Source organism: Glossina fuscipes, unplaced genomic scaffold (genome assembly GCF_014805625.2).
Source record: "Glossina fuscipes isolate IAEA_lab_2018 unplaced genomic scaffold, Yale_Gfus_2 1, whole genome shotgun sequence".
Taxonomy (NCBI): Eukaryota; Metazoa; Arthropoda; class Insecta; order Diptera; family Glossinidae; genus Glossina; species Glossina fuscipes.
Window position 1 is genome coordinate 47,447,379 of NW_023998415.1, and position 24,166 is coordinate 47,471,544.

General features: G+C 33.3%; 1 protein-coding gene and 1 long non-coding RNA gene across 2 annotated transcripts; one reads left to right on the plus strand and one right to left on the minus strand.

Annotated features, from left to right (window-relative positions):
* The first annotated feature begins 814 nt into the window (after positions 1 to 814).
* Positions 815 to 24,106, plus strand: LOC119645367. The gene is made up of 2 exons (XR_005248652.1): positions 815 to 1,410; positions 24,044 to 24,106. It is a non-coding gene; the product is annotated as an uncharacterized LOC119645367 (long non-coding RNA).
* On the minus strand, positions 12,912 to 15,496 carry LOC119645366 (lysozyme 1-like). Its single transcript, XM_038045545.1, has 3 exons — positions 15,298 to 15,496; positions 14,937 to 15,191; positions 12,912 to 13,468 (listed from the first exon to the last, which is right to left on the minus strand). Exons 1-3 carry the CDS (start codon positions 15,458 to 15,460, stop codon positions 13,251 to 13,253), a joined length of 636 nt encoding a protein of 211 aa, XP_037901473.1. The 5' UTR covers positions 15,461 to 15,496; the 3' UTR covers positions 12,912 to 13,250.
* Positions 24,107 to 24,166: the final 60 nt, after the last annotated feature.

Consider the following 24,166-nt stretch of genomic DNA (forward strand, 5'->3'; position numbering starts at 1 on the left):
AAGGTAAATATATGTATATTTATAATAAATTTCATATCAACATTTGCTATGTGATATGAAAAAGTTATTTAAAAAACGTGCACTGAAATATTTGTTTTCGTTTTGAAGCTACTTCAGTCCTTTAGGTTATGATTTATGAATGCAACACAATAGCTTAGTAATCAATGGATGGAGCGTGAAATCGATCTAAGTTGAACATAAGTCTTACGTTGATTTTTAATGTCTATTGTAAGTGGAATGAAAAAATTGATACACATTAGTAGTAGTTGGTAATGGCCATAGGCAAATGTAAATATTTGCCCGCAAAACATCTAAAAATGTTTTTATGAATCGTATTGATGATGATGATGATGATGATGATGATGATGATGATATGAAAAATTTTATAAAACATAGAGACGAACTTTAAACTACCGAATGTTGTTTAACATACATGAAATAGATGCATTAACGGAACATAAAAATGCTACAATAACAGCGAAAGAGAGTTAAAAACGAAAAAAAAAAAAAAAAATGTTTAAATCGTGTTAACAGTACAATAGCGTGTGCATACAGCAGTGTTCATAGTCTTCTAAATGATATAACTGACTGTTGGTAGGATTCAGAGGATTCAGTATTAATTTAGAGTTCTTGCTAAAAGGATGTTTTGCGAGATATCAAAAAAAAGAAATATATAGAAAAAAAAAAAAAACAAAATAAAAATGAAACGAACATAAAATACTTGAATAAGTAGTAGTAGTCATTATGAATAAAATAAAGGGAGAGGAAATCCTTAATTATTTTTAAAAATAAATTTTATAAAATTTTTTTTTTTATAATAAATAAATTGTGTTTTCATATCTCCAAGTGCTATCGGTTATACGCATTATTGACAACAAAAGAGCTCATAATTTTGACTATGTATGGATGTGCGAGCAAGCCTGCAGTCTACTGCTAACAGGACAGAAAATGTAATACTTAACGCAACGTAAATACTTAATGCAACTTAAACACAATGATGCCGGCCGATAAAATTGTTATATTTACAATGTGGCACACACACCCATATTATGTATTAAGCTATGTTAGCAATGACAAGCTTGTACTAAGATTTTAATGCTTCAAAGACAACATTTTTTTATTGGTCCTTCAATCAAGATAGCTTTGTTAAGATTTGTGAAAGTTTAGATCATTTCATGCCCGCAATTAAAGCGTAACCGACGATATGACAATTACACCTCTTCGTCCAGGAATAGGCATAAATTTGATTACAATTTGCGTATTCGGTTTTAATTAACTTGTGCTATTTTCGATTATTGCAGAGTCAAAGATGAATGAAAAAAATGCTCGTAATTCAAAACTACAATAAACAAATTAATTTTGGAAATTAAATGCGAGAAGGACAACGACGCTCCTAAAATCGATGAAAAGGTAATTGGAAGTTTAACTTTTCTCCCAAAATCATGCACAAATATTTGCATCGACCGATCGCCAAATTTTAATTAAATCATAAAACATTGTGATCTTATTGTGTGTAACGAGCGATTTGCCTTTAAATCTCATTCATCTGTTTATAGCAGATTTTTTTGTTATGATATGCATCTTAAACTGTTTCTTTTCTTTTTTGTTATTGCTTCTTACTTTTTTTATAAGAATATTATTATACTTCATTTTTTATGTGCTAATGCTTTTACCTTTCAAAAAAAAAAAAAAAAAAAAAAGGAAAAAATTATATTACCTTTATTTAAATGAAATAGTTTCCTTTTATAAAACTTGTCCACAATTATGTTAATAGCAAGCCATAGATATACACGCATGCACACACACACGCATGTCTATAATATGAAATACCAACATCGTCATATAACCATCAACATTTGATTTTACGATCCTTTTGACATTTGGCTTTCCACGATATGATAAAAATGTCCATTTTTTAAGCTAACGTAACATAAAGATTTTTCCATAGCGTATAGAAAAAACAGCTCTCGTCTCTTTTTAAAGAATGTATGCAGCAGCTGCTTAAACGAGTTAATATTAATGTGGAGAGAAAAATAGATAAATATATAGATAGATGAACAAATCCGGCTTTGACAATTATTTGAGTATTAGGATTTTCAGATCTCTGTGAGCAGCAAATCACAACCATTTAGCTTGCTAGCGTTCATGCTGACGGACATGCAAAGATTGAAGAAATGCGCCAGTTTCTTGCACAGCTCGCTTCGGTATAAATCCACACCCGAACGCCTAATTTCATGCGAGAACGAGACGGAGGTAGAATGATATGTTGAGTCTTAACAATCTGTAAAGACCCATCTCGAACTAATGCGAATTTAGCCGCAGGGCCTCTAGTTGGCGTTACGTTACCTTCACCTCGTTAAAAAAAAAGAAGATAGATGGATAGATAGATCGATCCGAAAACTTGTATGTAGCGTAGCCTACGCGTAAATGATGCACACTGCACCCATTTGGGCAGAGAAAGTACTACAAAGAAAGTAGAGAGCTTCTGCGAAAGGGCCTTTTCAGACCTCTAAAAAAAAAGATGTCAGTTAAGCAGCTACCGGCCATCGGTAATGGACATTGAAAGATGGAAGAAATGCGCCGGTATGACATAGTGAAGATCAAAAATCCATAACGATATATCTTGAGGTAGTGTGAAAGCTGTTCCGGAATGGCTGTGACCCCAGTGTAGGGTCGCTGGTTAACAATGTGCTATAAAATAAAAAAAAAATATGGATAAATAGATAGGCGGACAGGGAAAACGAGAGAGAGAGAGAGAGAGAGAGTGAGAGAGGGATAGGGGGTCAGTTAATTTAGAGTTGAATATATTACTTTAAATCTGTTGAGCTCTTGTTAATGAATATGTAACAAAAATGTATTTGAAATCATCGCAACTGATCTTAGTCAACTTAGTTTTACTCGTCTATTCATCTATTAGATTAATGTGAATATTTTACAATGAATCTACCAAAGCAGTGTATTTTGAATTTTATTTCAATAATTCGCGTATCTTTAGTAAAAGATCGCAGCATTTTTCTAACTAAATTTATTTTGTTTCGAAAATATCTTCAAGGACTCTGGAAACTATTAGAAATATTCAATTTCATTGGCGTCTTCAAAATTCACGACCACATGTTTCCATATAATCTTTTACACCCATCACCGTGTACCCCAAAAAAAGACAAGAGAAGTAAAACAAACAAATTCTCATACTTTATAGTATGAAGCGGATTGATTTCTTCCATTTTCAAAATAAAAGTTTTTGTAGTAGAGGCATGTGGGCGTTGTAGGCATGTCCTTTGAAAAGTTTACGTCAATTCCAAATTCCTTTGCAATTTTGTAAGCGATATCATCATTAACGGGAGAATGCTTGCCACAAATACTATAAAGTTGTGCAGCGAGACAGATGGACAGACCAGTAAGCGGACATGTTTAGGTACATTCAAGAGTGGGGAACTGGCCAAGAATCTCTATACTCTTATACTAGGGTTTTTGCAGCTTGTTGCTGCGCGTTATAAAGGTATTGAAAAAATAATTCAATTTTGATACCCCATAGAATTGTGCATCGCCCATAGAATATGCATTCAAATTTCTGTACATTTATTTGCTACTCCTGAACTAGTAGTAATGCGTGAAAAACCAATTTTTCATTCCCTTTGATAAACAGTGGTGTTCCCAGTTTACGCGGTGGTGTGGAGGTGTCCTTCGATCGATTTGGCCAATGCCAACCTGCAAGCAGAAACTTCCAAATATATAATATATATATATGTTCCAAAAAACACATACACACTTTCTGAGGTCTCTGATGTTTGCTTGTAGGCGTTGCAGACGTTTTGACAAAATCATTATATACTTGCCATTCGCAGGTGATGGGTATAAAAATGTTCTCTACTCTATTAAAAATACTTTGCCGCATATATTTAACTTATTTGTATTCATTCTATACATACCGAGTTATTCTCCTTCACCATTTCTTTTTTTTTTTTTCCTTTTTGCACGAATTATTATTCAAGTAAAAAAAAACCAACTATAGCTATCCTGTGTCCCTTCCTCCTCCCATTCCTCCTGCAATTTTATTTGTGTTCTTCAAAATTTTTTATGATATATTTTGTAGATTGCAATTTTTCTCATTCAAGGTAAAGGGTAACAACACATGACATTTTGCATTTTTCATAAGATTAAGCATGATTTCGTTTTCTATTTATGGTTGCATTTCATTTTGTTATTCTTTTAAAACCGCGAAATTATTAATTATCATAGCACGGACTCGAACCAAGAATAGCTCACCATCGAGCAAAGACAGAAATGTGGGCTACGCACAGTGGACTAACTCTCTCTGTTTACGCCACTGAAAATTTGTAATAACCATTCGATATGATACTTAATTGTTTGAAAGTTAAATGAGAAGTGAAAAGATCCACATGACAAGACAACGAACGGATAACCATAAAATATTCTGCCATAAAAAAATAAAAAACATAATTAGCTATCAAGCATAAGGCGTATAAAAGAACACAAAATTATATAAATTGAAATTGAAGATTATTCGCGCCATCTAAAGTATATCGTCATTTCAATTTTTTATTTATTTTTCTTGAGTGTAGAGAATGAAAAGCAACGCGAAATTGTTTCGAGCAATTAATTCATAAATTTTGATTTTTATATTAATGAATGTCTGAACCGATGCGCGTTGATAGTCATGTAGTTATTCGCTTTTCTAACATAATTGCCGTCGGGGAGCGGTAAAGAGTAGACAAAATAATACTTGATTACCGATTTCCGCATTTTTGATTATTATTTTAAAGCATTTTCTATATAGGCACGTTCCAACTTGTCCGACGTATCGCTATGTACGTGCCTCCGTCCAGAAGCTTCTTTTGTTCATTTTTAACGCTTCTAAAGCCATCTACAATGTACAATTTTTAATATCTTCTAGCAGATCGATTTTATATTATAATAAAATGTAATATGTCGCGTACTGCACTGTACCATTGCTCGGGCCAAATAATAATTGAAGGCAATATTATAATGTACGTTTTTTATGAATGAAATTAATACAATTTAATGCAATTATAAAACTAAGCTCATTCTCCACACGAGCGTTTGCATAATTGTAAATTAAAAATACACACATAATTACATATGTAAATATGTATGTAAATGTGCGTAAACTATTTACAAGTTCGAGCATCTGTTAATTTATGTAAACACCATGTTACATTTCTCGAACTTGCTTCGTTACGAATGCTTGTTCACGTACGGATCGGATTATAATTGGGCATATTTAAGCAAAATTGATTTATAAGTTAATAATAAATTATATTCGAACATAAATATTTAGAATTTGATGTGTTAGCAATTAATTGAATTGTTAAATAGCTTGTGATACGATTTTGAAGATAGCGTGCGAGCAATGCAAATTTGAATTGTGCTTTATTTTTCGTTAAGCGTTAGTTAAGCTCGTTTAGTTATGATACTAAAATTAATCCTTTGCTTTGAGTCTCCCAGCAGCATTAGAAAGCTAATCTATTCAAAATTTATAACAAAGATGCGTTCATTAATTGTGCATAAATAATTTCTTGTATATCTGTGTAATGTCTGTTTTAAACACGAAACCTTTGCCTTGGAGGTTCTTGCGCGCAAGTTGATATTGTAAGTGGCCGCGTTTGGTCGGTACTTATAACGGTATACAATGGACGTACAATAAATATTTTCACGTGTATTCCACAAAGATTCTACAAATTAGCCACGCCTATCCGAATATTCGGAATACTGCAGTGCGGAAACTTATTTTTATGTTTCTTGTCGGGGTAACGGTAATGGGTATAAAAGATTCGGTCACAGCTATACATAATTTTCGTACTTGTTTTCTCTTTTGTTATTATTCACGACGGAATACTTTGTTAGTTCACACAATCTAGATGTTCTATTTAACAGTACAGTTCGTTTTAACTTTAACACACATTGAATTCTCCGTAAAGCCGTGGAACTCACAAATAACTTCGTCGGCATAAGAAAGCGTATTATTACCTATAGCTTTACCTTGACAACGGAAACGTCGGTTTACCTTAGTAGAATTGAGAAATTACGTTTTTATTCCGTTTTCAAGTAGCTTTCATGCCAGGTCATTCTTGTGAATTATTTGATCCTCTTAGGGTACTATATGGAAGTCGAAACAATGTGTACAAAATAATTGTTCACAAGAGAGAGAGAGAGAGAGAGAGAGAGAAAGAGAAAGAGAGAGAGAGTTTATGCGTTGAGTGTGAAATATCGGAGGAGTACACCTTTAAAACCCATGGTAGTTTGTTTCGAGAGTCTCAGAAGACGTTTGGCATTGCTGTTCTCTTTTGCAACACGTATAATGGGACTTCACAGTGAATTCGCGTCTCTTGCTTTTCTTTCTTGGCAATTATACTTTGCTCACATCTTCATTATACGTTTTCATTTGCTACATTTAAGGAGTTCCTGCATGATTTTACCTCTTAACTCACACATTCTATTTTCTGAGTTTAGAAGACCAAGTTTGGCAAGTTTCGTTCGGAGTGCATATGTGCTGGCTCCGTTATTGACATATGTGGTCAATCCGCGGTCAAATTTTCTTAAAATAAGCAAAGCATTGCTAGAGTAAGCAATGGTGTTTAAGTGAGCAAGACATTATACAGCCGATGTAGGTTTGAATTTCAGCCAAGTTTGAATGAAATTCTTTAACTGGACGCTGCGTAGCGGAGAGACCGTGAACTATGAAAGAATTGAATGCTCACATATTACATCAGGCATCAGGCGACTTTCCGTATCGAATTGAGGTTTTCGACAAAAGTGGAAGCTTTTCTACTTTTGTATTGATATTAAATATAAAAGAAATTTCTAGAAATTGATACAAAGTTTACACATGTTTGCTTATAAATAATTCTGATACTACTAATAAACTGTAGCAAATTTGCTAAATTTAATCAGTAAAAGTTACACTAAGCGCAATCTGAAATTTATATTCATAAAAATTTACATAAACATAAGCAGTTAAACATAAAAAGAAAAACTCAAACTTTTTACACGAATTGAGATAAAAGTTTCTTTTTTTCATAACGTTAGATACAGGACATACGCTGACTTTTTACTTGTATTTGTACACCAATAAATATCAAGGTAGAATATTTTGTTGCTGTTCGACCAGTCGTTAAGAGCTCTTTTATGTTTAAAAAAAGTTGCAAATTTTTAATATCGTTTATAAGAAGAGAAAAATAATAAAGCCTTCAAAGCGATAGATAGAGAGAGCGAGAGAGAGAGGAAAGGAAAAATATGATTTATCGGTATATAAGTTTAGTTGTAAAGTTTGCAACGCCTTCATATTTCAGTTGGAAAATTTCATTTAAAATGTTATTTCAAAACACTCTGAAAAGATTTTAATTAATTTCAAAGCAAAGCAAGCTTTGTTATATACATAAATAATATGTTTCCAGAAAATTGATGCAAATTAGATTTTGTGCATTTTATTAGCACACATAAAGTTATATACAGGCGTGCAACGGATTCATGTTTGTTTGTTTGCAAGTGTGAAAAGTTCATGTGGATATTTTCATACGTTCCGCCGGAAACGCAATGCTTGTTCCTGTATGTATAATGCGATGGCAAAAAGAAGACCAATCTGTAAGCTACACAGATAAATGAACAATGAAGCTGACAGGTTTATATTGCCACATAAATTGTTTAATTTAAGCAACTAACTAACTACTTGCTGGTATACGAATACCACAACTCGTTTGGGCAAACATCGTCACTTCTTTTTGGCCGCCAACGTTTCGCATGAATAAGGGATTTTCCCTGACTTATTAGTTATATTAAAAAAAAAAAAAAATTATAAACTTTTGATTTTACTTCTTCTACCTTAATGAGGAGATTGCCATTCCGGATATACATTTGTTGTTGAAATTAAGAAAAATCAAGAAAGCAATTGTATCGTCAAAAATGCATTGAACTAGATTACGCGTTAATAATAAGTCAAGGAAGCTATTCATCTCATCTCTCGTTTTTTTTTTTTTTTTGGAGTCAAAATTCGAAAGCATTTCCTTATAATTTATATCAAATTATTTCCATCGATAAACTCTTCGATCAATTTAGAGCTTCTTGGATTTCTGGGCGAAAAAACGGAACAAAGCGATTTTTATTAGCCTTTTTGGAACTCAGTTTTGCTGCAAATCGATTCAGGCAGCGACCGAGAACGGGGCTATACCGCGAACGTCTCGAAACTGCACAGCCAAACGTACTAATTTGGTATTGTTGTAAAGAAAAACGATGATTTCCCTATTCATTCGTTTTGGACGCACTTTGGCACGCGCACTTTAGTCACATTAGTTGTCGGTATAAGAGAGTAGGATTGTCTCGCCAATTTGAAGCAAGTCAGGGTGAATGGTGTCCTTCTAATTTCGATAAAACGCAGTGCATTTGTTTCAATAACGATTCGGAGAAGTTTTTCATTATTAACTCAAGTGATGGCCAAATGTCACGCTTCTATTCGTGCTCTTAATACAATAACCACAAAATGTTTTTACGTTAATGTTCTGGTCCGTAGCGTGGCTCACAAGTGAAGATGTGCCAGTTTTCATCAATTTTTTGAAAACTTTCATCGGCTTTATGAGTGGTTAATTTATTAGAGCGTGATTTGCAAAATTTATACGCATCGTGAACCACATCCTGAATATGGAATAAACGATATTAGCATAAGAATTATATCGAATGTTAATTGAGCGCTTTTCAAAATGATTTGATTAAGACAAACAAAGTATTTTGTGCTTTTTAATAGTTTTGTATAGAATTGCGCGCAAAAGTCTCCGTCTCACAAAACTACAGCAAACTACGAAGTTTATCGTAGAACATAATAAATACATTCGTATTTATTTGAGTTACATGCGTTTTGTTAATGGAACTTAAGTACGTATGTGGTGAAGAGAGTATGTATTGAAGTTTGAAGTGAGTGTTTCCTAATAAGGATTATGCCATTGCAATAAGCTGGCGCTCTTCGCATTTATTCTTGAGAGATCTTCATAACATTGTTGTTCTCATTTTATTTTATGCCAAAAAAGCAAAAACTTACTACAAAAATCATAAAAAAAAAAAACGCAAAAAACAAATTTGAAAAAATGGAGGAACACACATAAATAACCAGCGTTTCTTTAAGACTAAAAATAAATTCGAGTTAAAACAATTTTTCCTTATTCTCCCCACATCTTCATTTGATTTGTCAACAACGTTTTATGGAATATTTATGCCCACAACATTACTCGTACTCGTTATGAATCATTCACACTGATCATGAGAAAAACAATTTATGCTTGTGTTGCCTCCCATAAGCGTAACACATACCCTATGTAAATTGATTGATTTTCTCTCAGTAACATTTCTATATATATTTTAATTTGCATAAATTTCCTTTTCTCTGTTTCGCATTTGTAGTTCTCAGTATGCATTCAGTTCTCAGTATGCATTGTACTTGCATAAGAAAAACCTGGTATTTCATTATCTAGGGAAAGTAAATGACCGATGCAAGGAGTTAACACACCGACCAACCGACCAACCGACCAATATTGTATGCTCCTGTGTAAATAATGATTCCAGCATACGTATAATATGTTAGCATACACAAGTTGAGAGGTTTCGGTTAGGCGTGGTGGTCTAAGAATTGATTTTTATGCCCACGAGCGAAGGGTGAAAGGTATATTCATTTTGTTAAAGCGTTTGCAGGGGCTAAAAGGACGCTTCAGGAGCGTATATGCAAAAAGCATATACGTTCCTGATTAACGGCAAACTCTGAATCGGTTTAAGTATGTCCGCCTGTCCGCCAGTCCGCCTGTGAAATTCTCCTCATTTCCGTAAAAATTAAATGATTACCTTTAAATTTGGCAAAAACAGCGAAAGTTCTCGCACGCAAGTCGGCATTTAAAACGTTTTAAATCGGTCGAAGGAGACGTCTACAGTAGACGTCCACGTAAGCTGAGAACAAAAAGAAATAAAAAATTGTTTTTTGCTCATTATTCATAATAACTTACAGCAGATAAATCTATAAAAATTTGAAAACGTATTCTATGAGTGGTACTGTAGTTAAACTGTAGTTAAAAATTGTAGGCAAAAATTGACCATGCCTTTCCTATATTACAGTATATCAAAATTAAGTTTTTTTTTCAAAAATTTTATAATACACGAAAACAAATTTCAAAAATGCAATTCAAATTCGAAATGCATCAATGCATGTCCGCGTGTCCGACTGCTCACCCGCAAAATATCTGGGGTAAATATTTTCTCGTTCGTCAAAATGAAGATATAGCTTACAAATATTTGCACAAGAATTTGAAAAGAACCTGAACCGGTCAAAGGATACGCCTATGCAATAAAACCCGTGAACACCTTTGATTTCCGTGATTTTTTGTTTCAACGCATACCCCGTGCACATAAATGTAGAAAAGTTCCATTTTTTAAACCTTTTTCAAGTTAACCTTGATGGGTATAAAAGATTCGATCAAAACCGAATACATCTTTTTTTTTTGTTTATTTTGTTTGTTTTTCTCTTAGGAACGTCTTCTTGACTATATTTTAACTTTTCGCAAAAAAACACTTGTGTTAAAACAACACATATGCAAACAGAACAACCAAGGCAAGCTCTACATGGCTAGGCTACATCGTTTACATGAAAAACTAGATAGAAGCATAAACAAATACCGATGCAAATCGGGAAAAGCACCGTTGGTAGCACACTAATACAAATTATCGAATATTTATGTATTTTATGGTACGCGTGCGTTTAATGCATAATTTTCGATGTTATAAAAACGAAATGGAAAAGTTTTATGTTATACCTGAAATAGTAGTTTTGCTCTACGTATTTGACGTTATTAACAGTGTGTTGAGGCTGTTTTCCATAACGGCAAACCGTAACCATATTTCGAGATGAAAGGTGTAATGATGTACAGCTTAAATTTCTGCTTAGTTGCACACAGCACTAGTATGAAAAGGATTTTCATTAGTGTTTCAAAACTCCCGGGAATATGTAGGTTTAGAACAATTAATTAATCTGCAAGTAAACGCTTCGATGTAATCAAGCGTGGCAGAAATTTAAGTCTGCCTTTGGCTAAACATAATAGTTATTTGCTTAAAGCCACCTAAAAAACTATTCGATCCAAGATATTTTCATCTCATCTTAATACTTGGCTTTCATCGATTTTTCCTTATTTTGAGAATTAAATTTTGTTAATGCATTTCGTGGAGGTCAAAGGATCGTAACAATATTAGAAGAAATTCAAATGAAATGAAGTTTAGAAATAGGGCAGATTGGCTCGTAACTTATAGCATATATGAACGTATCCAAGCTAATTAGAATTCGAAAATGAAATTACTAGTGATTGACATGAAATTAGCTTAAATTTATGTAAAACGTTATTAGTGTGACAAATGTATCAGATTTTTAAATTCGTTTCCCAACTTAATATGGATTTTTTCGACTTCGAAACCTTTAGTATTATTAAGCAAGGTACGAAACTCCGAAATTTCTAATATTAAACTTGTTCTTGAACTATGTGTTTAATGCGCAAAGGAATATATGTCAATAAGGTATTGAGTCAGTATCTCAGTCCAATCCCTGGTTACGTAAGCTCTTACCCTGTGTACAAGCGTAACACAATTATTCGCCTTGAATCGATTTTCGTACACTCATTAGAAACGGGAATATGTATACGAGAGTTAGAATTTTATTTCTTACACCACTTGTGGCATATTGAAGGCATATTCAGTTTGGGTCAATGCGCAAGAATAACACCAAGAAGGGCTTTAGATAAACCTACCTTTGTTGTACCTAAGTCTGTTTGTCTGTCTGTCTGTCTGTCCGTCCGTCCGTCCGTTCTTATGTCCAACCTATAGGTCGAAATTTTTGAAATATTTCGATGAAATGACATGTTTTGGCCCCAAGACGTACACTTTTGAAAATTGTTCAGATCGGCACATATTTTCTTTTGAAAAGTCATTACATGAATTAAAATATATTAACTGTTTATTAATCTTTTTACTTGCGTTATATTAATTAAAATTAATCAGGTTTTTTCCATTTTTATTTCTATAAACCATAAGAGATGTTTTGGATATAGAAATAGGTAAGTATGTAACTTGAAGAGATTGAATTGGTTTACTTAGGTGTGCTTGCTTATATCTCTGCGCGCTATCATTGGGTTAGCCGCCCACAAGCTTCAGAAAATTAACAATTTTCTCCTCGTCTGAAAATATAATTTCAGGATTGATAATAATTGATATTTCCATACTCAGAACGATACTTATGCAATCTGCTTTGCTTATATGAACCCATATACATCAATTTTCACATTTGATGCAAAGGTTTGTTAAATATTACTTTATTACTAAAGTCAAATATATATATATATATATATGTACATATGATTGGATCTTGGCTCTGTAATCTGTAATTGAGTATCGTATATAAGGCAGCAGGATGAGTAGAGAAAGGTTCGGTCCGCGTTGAAGGGAATTAGAAACATGCTTTCTAGGTAAAGTGAATTCATTTTTACACCTAAACCTAAAGAGGACAACAAAGTTGGTATGCAGTAAGTAAATTTTTTTATTTATTTTTTTGAAAATTTTAATGAACAGCTTTGAGTTGAGAGCATCAAAGATACGTCTCAATGTGAATACAATTTTCTTATTCGATTTTTATCCTCCCTTTTTGTCTTTTTTTTCTTCCAAGTTTCAACAATTTGACGGACGATACAAGATGTGACATTTAACACGAATATTATTCGGTTTTCCCATGCTTCTTTTACGTCGTTTTATCGTGTTATTAACATTTGTCACAACAGTGGCACTTAAACATTATTGTCATCATCATTATAGTGGTAGCTCAGCGGAGTATTTATTAAAAAGATGTCGCTCAACAGCAAATTGAAATAAATTTTGCAAATAATTATTTTACGCATAAAAAGTTTATTGGCTTTTTTTGAAGTAAAATGTGTTATCCAAAGCGACTTTGACAGTTTGCAATTGTTTGCGTAGATCGTTTTAATGAAATGTAATTTTTTAAGTTAAAAAAGCAAAATGATGATAAACAAAGACAACAAATGTTTCTTTTCTCTTTTTGCTTTACAAATACGAACTAATGGATGGCTTTATGTGAATATTGTTTTATCTTCTTAGTAAAATTATTTATAATAATAATAATAAAAAAAAGAAGACATTTTCTAAAGTTTCTAAAATGTACAACATTTTAGTCTTTTTCTATTGTTTTATTTCTGCAAATGTTGTTTTAAGCACTCATTCATAAGGCTAATGTGTGTGGCTGACATTTGCTGTCGCATACAATCATTTTGGCCTAGCATTTGCAGTGCAATATAGTCTTGACAATCAATGATACCATCTTGATTGCAGTCCCTGGAATATCTCTGCATATAACTGTTTATAGTCTGCTCTGAACAGATGCGATTCCGAGCACAAGTCACAAATTCTAAAAGAAGAAAAAACAAAGGAAAAAAAAAAAAAAAACATAGAAAAACAAAAAAAATAATAAATAAATTTACAAACAAAAAGTGATATTCGGTTTCAGCCGACTCTTTTTATCATCGCTGCCATCATTAGCTCGCGTACGCTTGGGGGCATATTCGATCGTGTTATGCTAACTAGATATAATATTCACATAAATTAATTGGGGGAGAGTCATAAGAACACGTTTGAGATAAATTTTGTTCTGGTAGACAGATATCTGAGATTGTAATCGTGATGTGTATGAACGGACGGACGGACGTAAGCAGACCAACAGGCATGACAAAGTCAATTCGCAAAGTTATTCGCATTGATCAGAATTATCTTCAGCTTAAGATGTCGCCTAAAGTAATGCAGAAAAAGAATCTCGGTGCTTAAAGCATCGGAATACCAATAGAATCAAATACAAAGGAATATTTTCAGATACTCAAATAAGATAATACGCTTTAAGGTCTTTTCATATGGCTATGGGCATTACTGGATTCAGATATGCGACTATCGATTTCGAAATCGATAAATCGATATGAATAATACTATATATTGCGGACTGAACGATATGAAGATTTGTTCTATATACATGTTTAATGAAGCGTTATTCCCTCAATATAAAAGAGTTTACATTATTTGAACATTCGCGAAGCCTTTTTGATTAATTGTGAATCTATTAAAGAGGGGATCGGTATCGTAAAACCTATTAATATTTCTATCACAAAATTTCGAACAGAATATCGGCATGCAATTTATTAATCATTATATTGCAAACTTTCTATCTTCCTCAGTGGTCGTGGGTTCAAATTTTCAGTGCGGTAGAGTTTTTAATAAAACCGTAAGCCTTTAGATGCTAGAGCGATTTCATTCATTGGCTAAATAATAATAATAATAATAGTATCACACGAAACACGATTAGCTTCAGTCTTAATTTAGTTTTTTCTTGTTATATCAATTTTTTTAAACTTGAAGCGTTTCAGCTCTAAAAGAGAATAAATATAAGAGAGGTATACATATATATATATATATATCTATATATAAAGTTGTATATATTCTATTAATTTTTTACTTTGCATATGAGGACCGTTCTCCAAGGTAAGGCTTTTTTTCAAACTAAATTGAAAGTTTCAAATATCACGTTGCAAATTCATGTAAGAGAGAGAATTGCAGCAATGGGAAACACGGACGGACATAACTAACACATCCATATGCTGCCGCCCTTCCTTCGTAGGGGGCAAAATAATGCATTCTTTACGGTTATGCGAATTTCATTATTTCATTGTTTGCTTAAATGAATCAATCCACACCTATGAATTTCTATACGTAATATACTCCATATTAAAAAAATTCATTTCATTTCATATCATTTCATTTCCTAAGAGGTATCATCGAAAGGCTTGTCTTATGCCGAATACAATCACTTTCTTTTTTACTTCTTTTTGTACCATTTATGTCTTTGTCAGTTTCATCGTAATCATTATAATATGTTTTGTGGTTTTGATCATTAACTTGCGGTCGCCCAGCCTCGATCCAATATGATTTCGATATTTGATATAAATTACATGGTAAGTTGGTATCACAACCATCTGCTTGACAACCGGTTATCATTGCACACAAGCAGTGTAAACATTGTCGTGTAAGCATTTGGAAGTGTTGCCGATCGGTATTTGCTGTTGATTTCACGGATTTGTACAGTTTGTCTTCATGAGGCGCGGTCAATATTAATGATCCAGAAAGAATATGTAAAAATTAATATTTTAAATAAAACATAAATGCATATCAATGTACAAATATATATGTACATACCAGTATTTTGATTTGTCATGGAGCGGCCATTATCGTGCCGCATTCGTCCTAAGTGAGGCTTTTGTCGTATATGCATGTATATGGATGCAGTGATTAGAAATAATGATATTATCACAGCCGATATTATTATCAAACGATGTTTTTGTTGTTTTGTTAAAGGCATTTTTTTTTTGTTTTTTATTTTTTTTTGTTGTTATTTTAATTTTATATCGAACGTAAATTAATTCAAATATAAATTAATTCAAGAGTGTTTTTTGTCTGTTTCTAATTTTAAAAATAATAAAATAGTATAGACAAACACACACACGCACGTACAGTATTATTATCTACACGCTGGACGCTAAAGTAAACTGAAAGAGATTTTGATTATTTCTGTAAGAAAAATATTTTCTGTTTGATTTAGTTTGTGTTGTTTCGCTTTGTGTGAGTGAGTGCTTTGTTTGTCGTTTGACTGATAACCTCCTTGTAAATCCGAAACACGTATAGATGAATAGTTTCGAACAATGTGCTCTAAAGTATTTCTCCCTATATCTCTTAATTGTTTATCTCTCTCTCTCTCTCTCTCTCTCTCTCTCTCTCTGACGTTTTCGATGAGCGCTAATATATGCGACATTTAGCGTTCGAAGAAAAGTGTTTTGTTTGCCTACGGCAAAGTTCTCTTAAATTAGTTGTCATGAATTTTTTTTGTTGACTCTTGTATTTCTCTCAACTTCTTATCTAAGATGATGGCATTTTAAGTTTGTTAATTATTTTGTAACATTGAAACATAACCTTAACGTGCATATGCCTTTATGGAGCGGTAATGTTGGCCCGAATAAGGTCCGAATGTTATTAAAAATGCGTCATTGCGCCGCAAAGCAAAAAATACTTTAACATATTACATATTTAATAGCTGTACAGTTAAGTCGGTAGTGAAGACACACACAATCATTTTATAGTATTGCAATGTGCGGACAAATTGAACTATTTGAGGCTTCAAATGTAGAGCGCGTCGATTGCATAAAGTAGATATACATATAATAGATCGACAAATAATTTCAGCGACTAAGGTATAGAAGCTAAGAGTCATACTATTTTTAAAAAATGTCAACCCCTAACATAACACCTATTAAAATTTCATGTCATTTCAATTATTTGTTTGCTGGTAAAGCTACTTTAGGTATTTGCAGAACAATGAAAACGTGCGACGTTTCGTTTGCCGTTTCAGCATTGCTTTTTATTGATGCAAATATAGCTAACAAGCTTAGCATTCGCTTGACAAATACTATGACAAGCCTTCTCCGTTGAAAATCACAATTGATAGATGGTTTGCACATTTAACTTAAGATCGTATGGATGCCGACAATGGGGAATACTGTGTCGGCCCGAATGGGCCCATTACGCCAATTGCATTCAAAAAGTCTTCTTAGAAATCAAAAAATAAAACCATCAAAAGATTTGGTTTCCTAAGCAGCACCTAGTTTACTCACAATGGAGAACATGCAAGTAGCATCGCAAGGCGTTCACACTGTCAGTATGTGAAAGACTTGCATCGCGAAAATTGATTCATATTTTGACGGCCTCGATAATCTATTGTAAAAACTCGCATAAATGGCATGGATGAACATAAACATATTTTACAACAAAAATGTGTTCCTTACACAACGTCGGGACTTATTGGCCGATGTACAAACGGCCTTCGTTCAGTCAAATATGATGTGCCGTATACCACTCCACTTTATGCATTTCTTTATTTATTTTCTTTAGAAAATTTGCCAAAATTATATATTGTTACGGAAATCCCAAATCGAGTTCATTCCAGCTAAGTAATTTTCCCAAATAATAAATTCTCTAAAGAGGGAAAAGCCAAATGTACATTTGCGGCGCTTCATGCAGCTGCCGGCCAATGAGAACGATTAGCGGAAAAGCGGACAGGGATTAGAAATGAAGCCATGAATTTGGGTATAATAATGCTTGTATGCTTGTAAAAATGTATATAAATAGAATATTTGTGGAAGGGAGAGTAGTTAGTGAAAAAAGAATATTTAAGTTGACACAGTCAGAAAGTATTGCCGAACTAAATTGTGAATAATCCTACATTTAAGGAATATAATCATAAAATAAAATAATTTTGAAATGCATTTCTCTTGAACATAATATCCACGTTCCAGTGATACGGATTGTATCTTAGAAAAGCGAATTTCATATTTAAATTTTTATTTAAACGTTTACTTTTCATCATCATGTTTGCATCATCGTTACATGTGCTATGGTATAGAAAGTAAACTTGTTCTATGCAAATTTTTCCCCGTTTAATATTTCTCTCAAATTACTATTACTGGCCAATTCTAGTCAAAGTTATATCAGATAAATGAAAATTAGATCATTTTGCTATATAAACATGTAGCACATTAACGGCTAGAGTTCAAAAAAATTCCTCAAAGTTTTGTAAGCATGACTCAGTTAGTTTTGCATGTTGCATGATTGTCTTGGCTAATTTTCACTGTAAATTATTAGCGATTAGACCTTCTTGCTACGTAAACGTTAACCTCTCATAGGAATTGTTAGAGGGGAGGGCGATAAACAAAAATTAGGCCATTCGCTGCAAATTTTTTAATATATATATATATATATATATAAATTTTTTTTATAAAAATATAAATTTTTTAATATATATATATATATAGATATAGTTAAATAACTACTGTATCAAAACACCTTAAAATATGAGAATTTTTGAAATCAGACAAAGTCTGGTTTATATGATAATTTTTCAATGAATCGTTTTTGCGAAACTGAACAAATTAAATAAAAGCGATCTTGAATTGTGAGAGTACTTGTCGAGCTTATCAAGACAGTCGCCCAGACATTCATATTCAAATTGTTCCCTGTCCTTTGCAAATGAGTAGAAATTGTTCGGTTTTAAACGAAGAACTTGCAGCAGTCGTCAATGCGTGCTTTCGTATATTTATAGATGCGAACGGAGACGATTAAATCGATTTGAAATCTCGTTTTTATCATGAACAACTTTATCGTATTGCTTCGTTTCATATACATATTAAAAAACTATTCTAACATTAGTTTACGACCCAACATCACCAGATTAAAAAAAGGAATTGTATATAATTTGTGCAGAGAAACAAAGAGTTTGTAACGTGTTTAAGGTTTTAATACTTAATTAATGCTGAATGCGTTCAAGTGTCAAGTCTGTGATGATGCGCTTCACTCTTCTTTTCATTTGAGCAATGCTGTAATCGAATTCTCAAAAAAACTTCAAATTGGAAAAGAGAAAACTTTAGAACGAAATTCGCAATTAATAGTTGTTGATAAAAACAAGTAAGAAAATTATATTCAACCTCGACTGAATCTATTACTCTATACTCTATAATATTGGGTGGGTACGGCTGGTTCTTTCTTCTTTCAGAATACAGGTGAAAATTTATACAGTGCTTGTGTTGCGCGGAAGGCAAAGCTGTTCACAGTTTTTATTGCATAGGCGTATGCGTATTGCAGGCGTGTCCTTTAACTAGTTTAGGTTATTTTCAAACTCTTTCGCAAATTTTTAAGCCATATATTGCTCGTTGTGAACGAGAGAATGTTTGCCACTAATACTAAAGAGTTAGGCGGACGGACAGATGGACAGATGCATGGACGGCCATGTTCAGGTGCATATCGAAATTGAAAATAGTCAAGAATTTATATACCTTATGAGGGTTTTGAAGTTTGCTTTTGCGCATTTTAAAGCCATTAAAAAATATTTAAATTTTGATACACTATAATAGTGGGCAGGCGTGGTCAATTTTTTCCATTGTTCTGCAGGTACTACGCCACCCATATGATATAAGGCGAAATTTTGTACCTTTAATTTCTGCTGCTTATGAGTAATGGTCAAAACACCAAGTTTTTATTCCTTTTGAACAAATCAGTTTACGCAGTACTGTAGGCGTGTGCTTTGACTGATTTGTCTTATTTTCAATGCCAACGTGGGTGCAGGAAGATCCAACGTTTATCTAAATTTGAAGTCGACAGCGTTCGGGAGAATGCTTACGAAAGGCATTACAGAAAGGGACGGACGGTCAGGCTTAATCGTGTCCGAATTTGATGTTAATCAGGAATATACATACTTTGTAGGGTCTCTGAATCTTCCTTTTGGGCGCTGCAAACGTCTGGACAAAATGAGCATACCTCTCATGCTTCGATGATGGGTATAAAAATGTACTAAACAAGCAGCGTATGTACCGTGCTGTGTGAGAGTGCTGTCCCAAGTATGCTTCTATAAATGGCTTGTATAAACAGCACACATATATGTTATAATCATCATGCAATAGTTGCATATACCGTAACAAAATATCATATTGATGTGATAGAAGCGTTCATTTTATTTATGTTGGTGTTGTTACCAATGTTCTATACACCGTTTGTTTAGTGTTTGCTATGTTTTCTTTTAATTGCATTAAACCATTGTTTCGATTTGCGTTGACGAAGCAAGCGGACATTTACTTTTTAAATCAGTTATGTGCTGATATGACGGAGGAATGAGTACATATTTTTTCCATGCAGGACTGCATGGATATTTGCGAACGCAGATGCGGATGCTGAGTTAAAATAAAAGCAACATGTGGCATACAAAAAACATATATATGTATATATATAAATGTATGTAAACCATTTGTATCTCAAGGCGAATCTTGGACAACTTATCTCTATTTGAAAAATTCGTTTTTTTAACTACATATAGACGCCGAAGCAGTTTTTTTGCAAGCTTTTCGAGAAACGTGAGAAGTGCCTCCAAGATATTTTGATTTGCGTCAGGCGCAATGAAAATTTACTTTAAAACTCTAATCGGCTTAAACAATGCGTAATGTCTCCATGTTAATAGAAATTAGAAGAATGAAACCCGTAACTGACAATACGACCAAGAGTAAGCAAGAGTATTAGCGATGATTCGAGTTCGTCCAGTATTCAGAAACTGGGTAAGTGTTGAGCAAGTTTACGGTTTTGAGTGCGTAAAGACTCTAAAGACTTTAGTTAGAGTTTGCTTAAGAGAGCCAAACAAAAGCGAACAAATTTTAATTTGCAGTGCTGACATGGTTATCGACAGTCTGTAGTACATAGTATGTAGTAGTATTGTGTATGCAGTTCAGGGCATATGTATTTTAACCCCTTGCAACCGAACCATATCTTAGTATGGGTGGGTATTCATCTACCCGCCAGGAGTTTTAATAAAAAATTATCACCACTTCCGAATTGTACTCTTTCAGGTATTTCTGTAGTGATTCAGTGACATTTTCCCGCTATAGTGTTCAGACTGAATGATCCAAGTGCCCACCGTCTAACTGACTAATCTCACGCGAAGCAAAAAAAAAAAAAAAATTTACAACTCGTGCACAATCTAACGTACAATATTATCAAAAATAGTGATGGCACCTCTCGGGCGACGTTCGGGTGCGAAGTGTTAAAGATGCTCGTAACCGAAAAGTGGAGGGTCAAATTAAATTGGTTTATGCGTACATGTAGGTGTTGCGAAATGTATGCCCGCATTAGTTTATCTTAAAACGCAGATCGGTGCAAAAAATTTCAAAAGCACAAATGACACGAAACTTTTGTCATTCAAATTAAATATTTCTCATTATAATGTTTTCAAAGCCACAAAAACTGATTACATTTTTCACGATGTTTTACCTGCCGGCGGATTGACCAAAAGATTAATTATAATTCGAAAAGATTAACAACAATATGAGGATAAAAGCTGATATCGGCCTATTGTTTTCCATAGAGTACGCAGCAATAAGTATTTGGTGAAAGCAAACAACTGGTCCAAGAAAGCCGACCCATCATTGACAGATGCTGCAGCACATGCTGCAAATTGTAGCATAAAATCTTCGAAAAAAGCTAAACTAAAAGGTATATGTGAACTTTGAAGGAGAAGTTTATTGTCCCCGAAATCGAAGACTAATCAAAAAAAAATTAATAAACAATTTGTTATGATAAAAGCGCACGCGTATAATACATGTCAAAACTTTAAACGCGTTTAAACGCCTCGACATACAGTTTTTGAAATCGACAAGCAGCATAACCTAAGTAATTTGCATTCGTATGTTTTCGTTCGGACTTTTTATTGTATTTTCAAAAGAGCCTTCTCTGGCGAAACACGTACGACTTTCACGACAAGCGAACTTAAAAATTTTTTATTAATAAAGGCGTGTGCCTTTTTTGAGAAAAATTTTTTTTTAATGCTTTAAAGTATGCTTAACAACCTTCCCAAATACTACGATCCTCGTACTTTTACCTTCACGCAAAAGAAAAAAAAAAAAAAAAAGCCAAAGAAAAGGCTTTACATATCAGAAATATAGGGATAAAAATGTAAAATTGCAAAGGATGCAATATTACTGCAGTGCATAGTTGAGTCGCATTCCATGGAAAAGAATTTGCAATCAATTCGTAGGAAGTAAGTGATTGTGTACAAGTGGACATGTGTGGTAACCGGTTTAATCGTGCATTTGCAACGTTTCGAAATTACGCTTTTTCGGACTTTCCCTTTGAAGTCGTGAACTTCAAATGAAAAAATCTTAATTTAAGCCGATCTCACGAACACCAGCATCAACAATTCTTTTTGTACCCAATATTCATTGATGGACGTATACCCATTTTGTTTCTTTGTCATAATGTATGTAACACTCAAAAGAGAGCTTTGAAATTCTGAATTAATTAAGCCTTGTCTGTCCATCCGTTTCATTTTTTATGACAATAAGCAAAAGCAAAGGGCGCTAAAGATTTTCATCGTGGCAGGCATACGAGACTCGGCTCCAGCCGAATATAGCTTTCTCACTTGACGTATTTTATATATTATGTACACATATATATATATATATATATGCTTTTCCCTGGAAACTTTTCACAACTCACATTTTCATGTCTTCCCCCATTTTAGAGCCGCGAACTGCCAGCGAACTTAAATCGATTTGAGAAAATACTCGTTAAACGTCCATGATTTCAATTGTAGCGCATTAGTGGTTTTATTTAAAACTTTGTTCTCTTTAAACATGTTTGAAACCTATTAACTACAATTTCCTTCAATGCATAAAGAATTATGAATATTCAAAAAGAGAGAGAAAGATTAATTTTTTTTTTTTGACCATTTAATGAATCTTTAAAAAATAAATTCCCGCAGCTCGCTTTATATAAATTTGAAAGGTATGCTTGCAAATATGATAAGTTGTTACTGTGAAACCATCGTAGTGTTTAAACGAGGCTAGAGCCATATTAATATATTCACTATATTTGTAACGGTTAAATGTGAACACATCAATCGTTTGGTTCCGGCAGTTGCTTGTTGGTTAATATCTGACATATCGACCTGAAAACTGGGTTATTCAGAAGCGTTCAGCTCTCCAGTGCAGCAAATTTGCGAAAAGCTTGCGTATAATAAAAGTCACTTACCAGCAATGTTTAATCCATAGGCGTTACGATCCGACCTAATGCCTTCCAATACAATATACAATACAATTTTTATTCGTTTTCGCTGTAGAACAAGTTTCCGATGAGAGTGTAAAGCAGCCGTAAGGATATTTTTCCATACCATACCAAGGCGGATGGGCGCTTATTCAGGATTATCTTTTTTTTGAAAATAGAAAATTGCATAATGCATAGTGGAAGCGTGTTAACCGATACCTGTTAAACCGTAGAAAACGCTTGTCTTTGTTTATTTTTCTTCTGATAGATAAGGCCATGTGCCAATGAATGGTTTAAGGGTTGATAGCAACTATTGAGTGTACAAAGAAATTTTAGTTACTTCTTAAAGCCTACCTGACGCGTTCAATTTCCCCACAATTTCACGCATAGGTAACATAGATATTAACGTATGAACGATATAATATCTTGTTGTTGACTAGTTGCCGTGCAGTTTAGCGTGTACCAAAGTTTAATAAGACGGATAACATCAATGGAGCGCTGCGAAAGTGCTCAAGTTGGTGTCGAATAAAAATGCAATAAGCTACAAAATAGTTAGGAAGTACCTTGCGAAATTTCTGGCAGCGAACAACCCAGCAAGTGATTTCCAACTTAGTCTGTGCAGTTTTACCACATCCCACGATATTCTACGGAACTGATCTCTTGCGATTATTGCTTCTAAAATTAAGTCACTCATGTTTAATGGGTCAGCTGTTCGCAGAAGTTGAAGATGTGTTGAAATTCGTCGATGAGTGTATTTCATCTCGGAATCACAAAATTTCCGCCGCGAAGTCATTCATAAGCTAAGCCGACAAATGGCAAAAGATCATAAATAATGCCAGTGCATATTACGACCGAACGTATTTTAAATGCAGGTGAATTTTATGAAAAATGCAGCAGAAATTTATACGTACATCTATTAAATTGTTTCAGATTATTACGCTGATCAAATTTAACCTTCAAAATTTCTATTAAAGATTATATTAACTGGACTTCTCTATTTGCTTTTGCGTCGCAGCTTTACATTAAAAAAAAATTTGCATTTTTTTTTGATTTGCGAATAGAGCGGGCAGAAGAATTGCATACATACGTCCTGATTAGTTAGTAAATGCAAAAATCTCTTTCATTTTCACTTCTTCTCTTTCTTTGCATCCTGCTCTTTTCTATTAAAATCCTATAATAAAATGATCGGTGCACGATCTTTAGAAAATAATTATTCCAATTAATCCCCAAACTTTGCTTATGAAAACTTTAATAAAATTTAAAAATAAAATTTATCTATATATATATATATGTATATATGTATTTGTATTTGCAGTCAGCGTTAACATAAAGAAAACAAAGGCTTACCTTGCTGAGAGGAGAATGATGATAAGCAAACCCACCAAATTGTAATAAAACCACCTTCCAATAAGGTCCAATTTGAAAAATTCAAAATAAT

What these genes read in the sequence shown, in the direction of transcription:
- LOC119645366 (XM_038045545.1), bottom strand. Translation starts at nt 15,460, where the DNA reads ATGCCTTTAACAAAACAACAAAAACATCGTTTGATAATAATATCGGCT. An exon ending in CATGACAAATCAAAATACTG is followed by an intron (nt 15,192 to 15,297) that starts GTATGTACATAT and finishes CGCCTCATGAAG; the next exon opens with ACAAACTGTACAAATCCGTG. An exon ending in AACTGACAAAGACATAAATG is followed by an intron (nt 13,469 to 14,936) that starts GTACAAAAAGAA and finishes TTCTTCTTTTAG; the next exon opens with AATTTGTGACTTGTGCTCGG.